Source organism: Ammodytes marinus (assembly GCF_949987685.1).
Source record: "Ammodytes marinus genome assembly, chromosome: 18".
NCBI classification, from domain to species: domain Eukaryota; kingdom Metazoa; phylum Chordata; class Actinopteri; order Uranoscopiformes; family Ammodytidae; genus Ammodytes; species Ammodytes marinus.
Window position 1 is genome coordinate 863577 of NC_137222.1, and position 11182 is coordinate 874758.

Sequence of the window (11182 nt, forward strand, 5' to 3'; positions counted from 1 at the left end):
TGGCTAAATTGTACTTACTCTGTCTTACTCTTCACAATATGCATTTATATAAAACATTGTATTTATTTTCTGTATTTATTTAAGTATTTATCAATATTAAACCCTCATGCTGACCAACTGCTTTTTTTCAATTTCTAATGTCAATAAACACATATTTATACTATCATAGCTATATGGCAGATAATTGGATATATTTACTCTGTCTTACTCTTCACAGTGTGCATTTATATAGAATATTGTATATCCTTTTTTTATGTAGCCTATTTATTTCTGAAGTCATCCATAATAAACCTACATGCTAACCTACTGCTTCTAGCTCTGGCTAATACATTGAGGGGGCAGTGTTACGTGAGTATCTAATGTTGTATATCCTTTTATATTTATTTGTTTCGGAATGTATCCGTATTAAACCTACAAGCTGAACCACTGATTTGTTTAAGGGGGCGGAGAACACATGTGGGTGAAGAGCGCGTGTGTGGCTACAGGCCGCAGCCGGACCCTTCTCACTGCGGGGGGAACTGAAAAGAATACGTCGCTGATGAATGTTTGTAGAACATTAATATTCAGCTTAACAATGAATTCACCGCAGTGCATCCTGGTCAAAGATCTTGTAATGTGTGCCCCCCCCCCTGTAGCCGATCAGCCACGTGGTCTGTAACTCACAGCGACGCACGCTAGCCGCCATTACAAGGCATTGTTGTAGCATGCTGCTCGTCAACTCGTTCATTGCTTCTGTTCAAAGGTCCTTCCAAAAACACACGTTTTGATTCAGTTTCAGCATATATAACTCTGATCTAATCCGCTTTATTTATGTAGCCCGATATCGTAGACAGACAGTAATGTGCGTCAGTGGGCATACGATCCGTACAGACAGTAATACGACACCCTTTGTTCTTAGACCCACGAGGCTGAGGAACAACTCCCCCATAAATAAACGCTTTTAACGGGTAAAAACAGAAGAAACTTCATAATATCACCATAGTAACATAAACTGTATAGTCACCGTTTGTGGAGAACTCATGTTTCTTCCTCGGTGGCAGCAGATAGTAACCAGAGACGGTGTGTGGGTGTCGAGCTCAGAGACGTTTGGTAAGACAGGACACGCCTCTTTTCTTCTTCTTTTTGGTTATTGGCGGGTTGCAACCATAACTTTTTTGGTGTATACCGCCACCAACTGTACCGGAGTGTAACAACCGCATTTATGTCTTCTGGTTTACCAAGGGAAAAATAGATTAATAAATAAATAGCCAGATAAATAGATAGGTGTATAGGAGGAAAATTAATAAATAAATGGCTAATATAAATACAAAAGGCTATATCAATACTAAATTATTTTAAATAACCCTGTGTTCTTTCAGTATTCGAACACTGCCTTCTGTGTAAGTGATACACCCTCTCCTGTTGTTCCCAGTATGCCACCCAGACTCCACACTCTTCCTGCTCTCTGCACTTTACCAGCCAACCTCATTCTCTGCTCCGTGTATCTCTCACACTCCATCAATACATGTTCCACAGTTTCTGTTGTTCCACATTCACACCCATCCGGTCCACTTTTCCCTATTCAAAATAAAGTTTTATTTGGTCCTGTATGTCCTATTCTTTTTCTTATGAGCACTGTTTCCTCTCCTCTATTTTTCCTTTTCACTCACATTTTTTTGTATATTATAATCATTTCTTCCAGTGATTTCTCTGTCCCATCTATCTTTCCATTTTCTTATTACTTATTTGTTAATATAACTATAACTATATAACTTCTGCTTTCCCAAAAGGAATATCTATTATATTATCCATTTTTGGATTCCTACATGGGCAGGAACCCAGCAAGATTTGACATATAGTCCTGCTCTGTGTAATCTATATAAGCTTTGTTGTCTGTTTGAGTTCCAACTCTGGATACTTTGAAGGGCTGCTAATGAATCTACACGTAACACTACTCTATCTGGTTGAACTTGCTCCACCCACTGTAACCCAATAATGATTAGAGATTTGACCACACAGGCGCAAGCTCATTTCGTCTACACTTAATCTATTTTATTTTGCATTCTAAATTTAATTTATATTCATATGGTGCCCCTTATCTCTACACTTTTATCTTCACTGTGCCCTTGCACTACTGTTGTGCTTATTTTTGTGCTCACTTGTGTTTTTCTTCTTCTATATTGCATAGTTGAGAGGAGCCTGGGACTTAAGAATGTCATTGCCAATGACTGCTGTTGTAATTGTTAATGTGCACATGACAAAATAAACATATTGAATCTCCTCTGTATCTTTCTGCTCTGGTGAAGTGCTGCCACCTGCAGGCTGCTTCCTGTCACTGTTAAATCCTGTGAAAGAGATGGAGACTGAATGCAGAGTTCAGATCAAATTACAGGAGTTTGAAAACGCTGCTATCTTAGAATAAATTAACGTTAGGCTACATGAAGACAGGCAACACAATAAATAACGTTTCATTTAATTGACAGTAACCTGGTTAAATAAAGGATATAAATTAATACATTTCAGGATTCTAGATTCCCCTCCCCCTTCTTCCACACTACTTCTTGACGTCATGAAGAAAACATGTACTCCTCCAGTGTAAGCTATACTCCAGTCAAAGGAGGACTCTTCAGGAAACTTGGATCAGATGGAGAATCAGTTTTTAAGTGACCTTCAAAAAAGCGCTTTATAAATCCTATCTATTATTATAATTGTTATTATTAAAGCGTGCATGCTTCTGAATCTGGATTATTTGGTGAAAACAAAGCCATTGGTGGATTACCTTCACAACACTGGACTATACAAAATTATTTAGGGCTAAATAACAAACAGTGGGGGGCTGCAATAAACCACAGCTGCGTCAAGTCTGCCTAAACCAAAGAAGAAGAAGTCAGGAAGAGGCGTGTCCTGTCTGACAAAACGTTTCAGAGCTCCACACACGCACGCGCACACACACACACACAGTCACACACAGTGTCACACACACAAAGTCACACGCGCACACACACACACAAACTAATTATGAGAACACTGACATTTTAGGAAGGGGCTAAAGCAGAAAAGGGGGGGGGGGAGTGAAATAACAAAAACTGAAACACATTTTTTTTCTTCAGTTGACCAATGATTTCACATTTCTTTTTCAGAAATGAATTGCATATATGTAAGCATCCCTGCATTTAATGTAAAATACACTAGATTGATTGCAAGCAAGCACAGGCTACATAGGTTACATAGGTTACAACCAAGTCTTTTTTTTAATAGACAACATAAAAAGGCAGTGTTGTTTGTTTTCTATTTTAAGGCAGTTCAACAAATAATTGATTTCAAATCAAAATCGCTATTTGGAACAATGCGATTATCACGTCTGTGTGTCTGTAACGTAGGATATCTACGATGGCCTTCAAGGACAAGAAGCTATAGTTACTAAAGATGGCATCATCCACCACTGCCTCAAGCCTTTCCACAATATCATGTGATGAAGTGAAGATGTATTTAGTTATTTATTCTATAATACTTCTTCTTGGTCTTCCAACAGGTGCATTTCCCCAGGACGGCCACTATACAGGTGAAACTCGAAAAATTAGAATATCGTGCAAAAGTTCATTTATTTCAGTAATTCAACCTAAATGGTGAAACTAATATATTATATGGACTCATTACATTCAAAGTGAGATATTTCAAACCTTTATTTGTTATAATTGTGATTATTATGGCTTACAGCTTATGAAAACCCCAAATTCAAAATCTCCGAAAATTAGAATATTACATAAAATAAATAAAAAAAGGATTTTAAATACAGAAATGTCGGCCCTCTACAAAGTATAATCATGCATATGTACTAAGTACTTGGTTTGGGCCCCTTTTGCACAAATCATTGCCTAAATGCGGTGTGGCATGGATGCTATCAGTCTTTGGCACTGCTGAGGTGTTATGGAAGCCCAGGTTGCTTTGATATAGTGGCCTTCAGCTCGTCTGTATTGTTGGGTCTGGTGTGTATCATCTTTCTCTTGACAATAGTCCATAGTTTCTCGATGGAGTTCAGGTCAGGAGAGTTGTCAGGCCATTCATGCAGAGTAATACCATGGTCAGTCAACCAGTTACCAGTGGTTTATGGTACCGTGGGCAGGTGCCAAGTCTAGCTGGAAATGGAAATTGTAATCTCCATAAAGCTTGTCAACAGACAGAAGCATGAAGTGCTCTAAAATCTTCTGGTAGATGGCTGTGGTGACTTTGGACTTGATAACACAGTGGACCAACAGCAGCAGATGACACGATACCTCAAATCATCACTGATCCAAATTAAATGTTGCGTTTCATTTGGAAATCAAGGTTCCACAGTCTAGAGGAAGAGTGGAGGGGCACAAAATCCAAGGGGCTTGAAGACCACAGTCAAGTTTCAACAGTCAGTGATGATTTGAGGCACCATGTCATCTGATGGTGTTGGTCCACTGTGTTATCAAGTGCAAAGTCACCACAGCTGTCTACCAGGAGATTTTAGAGCACTTCATGCTTCTGTCTGTTGACAAGCTTTATGGAGATGCAGAATTACTTTTTCCAGCAAGACTTGACACCTGTCCACAGTGCCAAAACCACTCAAGATGAAGATGATACACACCAGACCCAACAATGCAGACGAGCTGAAGGCCACTATAAAAGCAACCTGGGCTTCCATAACACCTCAAATGTCGGCCCTTGTTGACACAAGGGCCGACATTTCTGTATTTAAAATCCTTTTTTTATTGATTTTATGCAATATTCTAATTTTCTGAGATTTTGAATTTGGGGTTTTCATAAGCTGTAAGCCATAATAATCACAGTTATAACAAATAAAGGCTTGAAATATCTCACTTTGAATGTAATGAGTCTATATAATATATTAGTTTCACCATTTAGGTTGAATTACTGAAATAAATGAACTTTTGCACGATATTCTAATTTTTCGAGTTTCACCTGTATGTAATGTGGGGAGTTAGTTGCATCTGAAAAGAGTTATGCAAATGTATCAATCCAAATTGTCTGGCTGTTGCAAAGGAGAACGTTTGATACTCAGTCCTGTCAAACAGTCTAAACAGTAAAAAAGCTTTTTTTTTAAAACTAAGTTTTATAAAATGTATGAACAGATCATTTTCAATCAGAAAAAAATCACTCCAAAATAAAGAGGAATCAACATTGTGTAACCTAAGAGATTGATTATGAAAATTTCTAAATAAACTAGTTTCTAATAAATGAACAAAATGATTTTTGAATACAACAAAACTTTAAATTGATTAAAAATAATTAAAAATCTAAGAAATGGTTTTGAACATTTTTCATTCAGAAATCAGGTGTTATCCCGTGTTTCTTCAGTGAGTTCTTAAATCAAATGAAATGCACACAGGAGTTCACACATCATGGTCTGATCGGTCCAGGTTTAAACACTTGTGCTTCTTCAGGCTCTCATTTTTTGAGTAGCTTTTCATACATTTACCGCAACTGTACGGTTTGACTCCAGTGTGGATTCGCTCATGCTTTACGAGGTTAGAAGATGTATAGAACCGTTTCTCACAGTGTTGACATTGGTGTTGTTTAATTCCTGTGTGGATTCGCTCATGAGCCCAGCATGACCTGGAGGAACTGAAGACTTTCCCACAATGCTGACAAGAGTAGATTTTATCCTTTGTGTGGATGTTTCTGTGCTTACTGTAAGAACTATTATCGTTGAAACTCTTGCCACAGTCCTCACAGCTGTACGGCTTCTCTCCAGTGTGAATACGTTGGTGGACTTTGAGGTCTCCTGATCGAGCAAAGCTTTGCCCACACTGGTCACAGCTGAACGATTTCTCTCCAGTGTGAATGAGGCGGTGTTTCTGCAGGTGAGATTTTTGAGTGAATGTGTTACCACAGTCCTCACAGCTGTACGGCTTCTCTCCAGTGTGAATAAGTTGGTGTATTTTGAGGGCTCCTGCTCGTGTGAATGTTTTCCCACATTGGTCACAGCTGTAGTTCTTTGCAGTGTGGATTTTCTGATGTTCGGTTAAGGCTGAACTCGAACTGAACTCTTCTTTACACTGTCGACAGCGTCTGAGTCCAGTGTGGATTTGCTTATGCCTAACAAGGTTCGACAATGAAGCGAACCGTTTGTCACATTGTGTACATTGGTGTGGTTTGTATCCTGTGTGTATACACTCATGCTCTGAGTGTTCAGACAATGTTAAGAACCGTTTCTCACAGTGCTGACATTGGTGTGGTTTCACTCCGGCATGTCTTTGCTCATGTTTTGAGAGGTCATACGATGTGTAAAACCGCTTAACACAGTGTTGACATTGGTGTAGTTTGACTCCAGTGTGGATTCGCTCATGAGCCCGGTGTGAGCTGTAGGAACTGAAGACTTTCTCACAATGCTGACAAGAGTAGATTTTTTCCTTTGTGTGGCTGTTTCTGTGAAGACTGTAAGAATTACTGGTGTTGAAACTCTTGCCACAGTCCTCACAGCTGTAGGGCTTCTCTCCAGTGTGAATGCGTTGGTGGTTTTTGAGGGCTCCTGAGAGAGTGAATGTTTTACCACAGTCCTCACAGCTGTACGGCTTCTCTCCAGTGTGAATACGTTGGTGGCTTTTGAGGTTTCCTGATCGCGAAAAGCTTTGCCCACACAGGTCACAGCTGAACGGCTTCTCTCCAGTGTGAATACGTTGGTGGACTTTGAGGTGTCCTGAGTAAGTGAATGTTTTGCCACACTGGTCACAGCTGAAGGGCTTCTCTCCGGTGTGGATTCTCTGATGTTTGGTTAAGTCTGACCTCGAACTGAAATCTTTCTTACACTGTTGACAGCGGTGAGGTTTAGGTTTCTTTGTTCCTTTTCGTTTCTGTAGCGTCAGACAGACAGAAATACAAAGACAGAGTATGAGTGAGGCAGAGATGTGCAGTCAGGGTCGGCAGTAGGGATGGGAATAGTAATAAATAGGATTTTACCACAAATGAAAAGAAGGACTTTAATACTCAAATACATTGGAGACACAGGTCACACACACATTAGGGAGGGACCAGTAATCACACAGAAGGGACACTTGACAGGACGAGACTATGTTTACCAAAATAAAACAGGAAACAGGGAAACGTGAAAGGGCAACAGAAGACAGGGAGCTTGACAAGTCTTAAAGGTCACATATTATGCTAAACGCACTTTTTAAATGTGTTCTAACATATTCATGGGTTCACGGTGTGCCTAGAGACTGCCAAAATATATAAAAAAAATTACAATCTCTCCTTTTCTCACTCTCCCCCTTTCTGAAACCCCCACTCCTCCCCCCAATATACTCCAGTCAGAATTCTCGCTGACTATTACGTAATAGTCGGCACAGCCACATCCCCATATTTTCTTTAAATGTCCATGCTTCCCCCCCAGAAACGTCCACCGTGCAGTAGTCTATGATAACCCCACCCCCCCCATTTCTTATTGGTCCATGGCCCCGAGATCCGATGGAAAATTTTCTGAGCGACAGCCATGTTGTTTTCCCCGCTAAGCGACAAGATGCCCTTAGTACAGCCTGAATGTTACATACACCAACACAGAATGCTTTTGCTCATACTCCACTAATTTATCTTAACCACAGCAGTCTATTAATGCATCGTTTTTAATAACACAACGGATAGGAAGCTACCTGTACTTTTCTTTAAACGGTGAAATTAAAATAATAGTTTTTATTGGTAGTTTTGCCTGACTGGTGTATAGCTATTAGCTTTGGGACAAGCAACCACCTTTTGCTCATAACACGCTGTTTATATTCCCCACAGCAGTCTGAAAATGACTCGTTTTTAACATGACAAAGGATGGGAAGATATTCCTGTAGAAATCACACTTTGAAGCTACTGTTTTCACTGGTTTAAATCGTCTGAGTCTTATTTTTAGCGTTAGCGCCCATGTAGCTTTGGTTGCAGCACCAAGTTTTGCTCCTAATACACTAACTTAGCTTTCCCCTTGCAGTCTAATAATGACTCGTTTTTAACATGACAAAGGATGGGAAGATATTCATGTAGAAATCAAACTTTGAAGCTACTGTTTTCACTGGTTTTAATCATGTCAGGTCATGTCAAATTGTTAAAAGTATGGCTTAGCTCCGGGTAAACACTGTGTTCGCAGTCACGCAGTGTCTCTCTAGTATCGCGAGAGCACGGCAGAGACGGTGGGAGAGCCCCATGGACATATAAAGAAAGCCCGGCAGAGAGGTGGGAGGGGCCAGCCAGATCGCACAAATATAGGTCATCCTGAGACAAGAGGACAATCAGGGTATAGAGGCTTGCTACAATAAATGATCTGAACGGGTTTTTCAGCAAACATCTAAAAATTATTATTATAAAAGTATTAGGGACTACTTAGACCATATAAAATTGACAGCAAAGTGCATAATATGTGAGCTTTAACAATTGCCTATAAATATAGATATATATCAATAACAGAGTAGTCTCACAAAGCCAGACCAAACTACAGTAAGTAGTATGGTCTGGAAGCAGCCCATTTAGTTGCAGCTATATGGGGGAAAACTGGGCTGGCCTGTTTTTATTTCCTGAATGTGTTTACTTGCTTGATGGATGTTGTGTGCTAGTAGGGTTGCAAAGGGGTGGAAACTTTCCAGAAACTTTCCACAAGAATTTTCGCTCTGAAATGTTGGGAATATTCTAAATTGGGAACTATATGAATAATCTAAATGGCGGTAAATTAAATGATCTGACACATGGTTAAGAGGAATATTGTTTGGCTAATAGTGACTCTCATCCTGGATGTTTGCGTGAGGACATGTGATTGTATTTAATTTTTTATTATTATTTATTCATTTTTAGAATTAAATTGTTAACGCAGGGTGATTAATTTCTTGAATTAATGTATAATTTTTTTAAACAAAATAATGTGCAGAATGATCCGCCCTGTGCATCCCAACCACTCTGCACTACAGTCGCTCTAGCATTTTGGCACTGCGCGCGGCCACGCTGAGTCGTGGGCGGCAGTTGATGTCCAAAGCAACAGGAGGGGCAACGTTGTCAGTTCACTGCACAAGAGGACACAAACGTCTGCAGTTTTCAGAGGTGTGTTAGGGGTGTACACGTGTAACCGTTTAGTAAATCATAACTATCTAGGAAAAATCAATTAACGAAAGCCGTTTTTATTTTTTTTATTCTTCCAATTTTAAATGTTCTTTTTTAAAGTTTTTAAATATGTTCTGGAGACACGCATTTATTGATTTTACATCACTAATCACTAATAAACTAATTGGGGAGGATAAAAGCTAGTCTGCCGAATCTGTCTGTCCCTCAGCGTGTGTGTGTGTATCGGCGCACACACACACACACACACACACACACACACACACGGGGAGTCGCCGTGCTCGGGCTCGAGTCACAGCCACGGACGAGTGATGAAAGATAACCTAAAGATTAAAGTTACTCGGTTGACGTGAACTACGCGCGTAAGTAGCCCGAACTTTATAACACCTGTTCAACCTGCATAAACGTGGACATGTAGAAAGCGATAGGCTATATTAATCAAGAAATTAATGAAGGGCGATAATGACGGCGAAACCATGACAGGTGAACGTGTATGTGTGTGCCTACCATGGACCTATTATAAGAGGTTTGTAAACGAGCGTAGTTCAGGTCAACTGTGTGTTCAAAGGCGAACAAACGCGTATGTGTGTGTGTGTGTGTGTGTGCGTGTGCGCCTACAAGGCGGTGGGCGCACGAGGACAATGACGTCATGGTTAACCGTATACACGAAAACAATTCCGTCGTGTACACGGTTAGACATTTTTGTAAACGTTCACACCCCTAGTGTGTGTGATTAATAAGTGATATCAACATAACGTCGGCTTTCTGGCACAACAGTCCTCCAGAACATGGGCACGCTAGCAGCAATCAAGTTGTAAAGTTGTATTCAGGAATGCAAAACCTATGGATTCACCAAATAAATGCCATTATGTAGCCTATATTTGCTATAAGACATAGCAAAGAGACAGCCAAATTGAATTATGGTGTGGCAGACCTACGTTTTAGTTTGATTATAATTTATTTTCAGTATTAACAACATAATTTGGATTTTTAATAAGTAAAAAAATATATTTTAAATGTATATATCCACCTTCTGTCATTTATCTTTCTGTTCCTACATCAACATACAGAGAAAATTAGATTTATTCTGGCATATTTTGAATGGTGGAATAATTCGTTATTAAAAATGTCAACCGTTGGACAGCCCTATTTATTTTACATTTCATTGTGTATTGACTTCTGTGTTGTTTGTCCTTAAAACCTGTTAATACAAATTATATCTCTTTTAAATTTTGTGATAATAATATTGATTAACTTTTATTGGTTTTGGCATGCTTTTAATTTGATGCTGAATTGTTGCCTAATGTTTGCATGATACACTACACACCTACATTTTTTGTTGGCCAGTTGGTTTCTGTTATCATATTAACTGATCAGCTCTGTTTGTGTAGAAATTATCAGGGATATGATTTTTTTTAGCTCGTTTTTATACGCCCATCTGCTTGTTTCTCTAGCGAGATCTGGCAACCCTGCAAACCACAGAGACGCAAGCAAGCCGCCATTACAGGGCAGCAAGTTGCGTAACATGAACTGCTCTTCAACTCGTTCATTTTCTCTGCTCAAAGGTCGCTCCAAAAACACACGTTTTGATTCAGTTTCAGCAAAAATAACTCTAATCAGTGGTAGGCCTATGTATATAGCCCGATATTGCAGACAGACAGTAATGTGCGTCAGTGGGCTTACGATCCGCACAGACAGTAATACGACACCCTTTGTCCTTAGACCCACGAGGCTGAGGAACAACTCCCCCATAAAGAAACGCTTTTAACGGGTAAAAACAGAAGAAACTTCATAATATCACCATAGTAACATAAACTGTATAGTCACCGTTTGTGGAGAACTCATGTTTCTTCCTCGGTGACAGCAGATAGTAACCAGAGACGGTGTGTGTGTGTGTGTGTCAAGCTCTGATTGGTCAGATAGGACACGCCTCTTCATGACGTCAAGAAGTAGTGTGGAAGAAGGGGGAGGGGAATCTAGAATCCTGAAACGTATTATTATTATATCCTTTATTTAACCAGGTTACTGTCAATTAAATGAAACGTTATTTATTGTGTTGCCTGTCTTTATGTAACCTAACGTTAATTTATTCTAAGATAGCAGCGTTTTCAAACTCCTGTAATTTGATCTG

General features: G+C 39.6%; 1 protein-coding gene across 1 annotated transcript in view; it reads right to left on the bottom strand.

The window, feature by feature from the left end:
* Positions 1-10939, bottom strand: part of LOC307264991 (uncharacterized protein) — a gene marked incomplete at its 3' end in the record, with an annotated part of 36850 nt that extends 25911 nt beyond the window's left edge. The window contains exons 1-2 of the mRNA XM_080046560.1: positions 10879-10939; positions 5444-6818 (exon numbers count right to left, since the gene is read on the bottom strand). Coding sequence (XP_079902686.1) covers positions 5444-6818; positions 10879-10896 — 1393 coding nt within the window. The 5' untranslated portion in view covers positions 10897-10939. The remainder of the gene's footprint in view (positions 1-5443; positions 6819-10878) is intronic.
* Between the last annotated feature and the right edge of the window lie 243 nt (positions 10940-11182).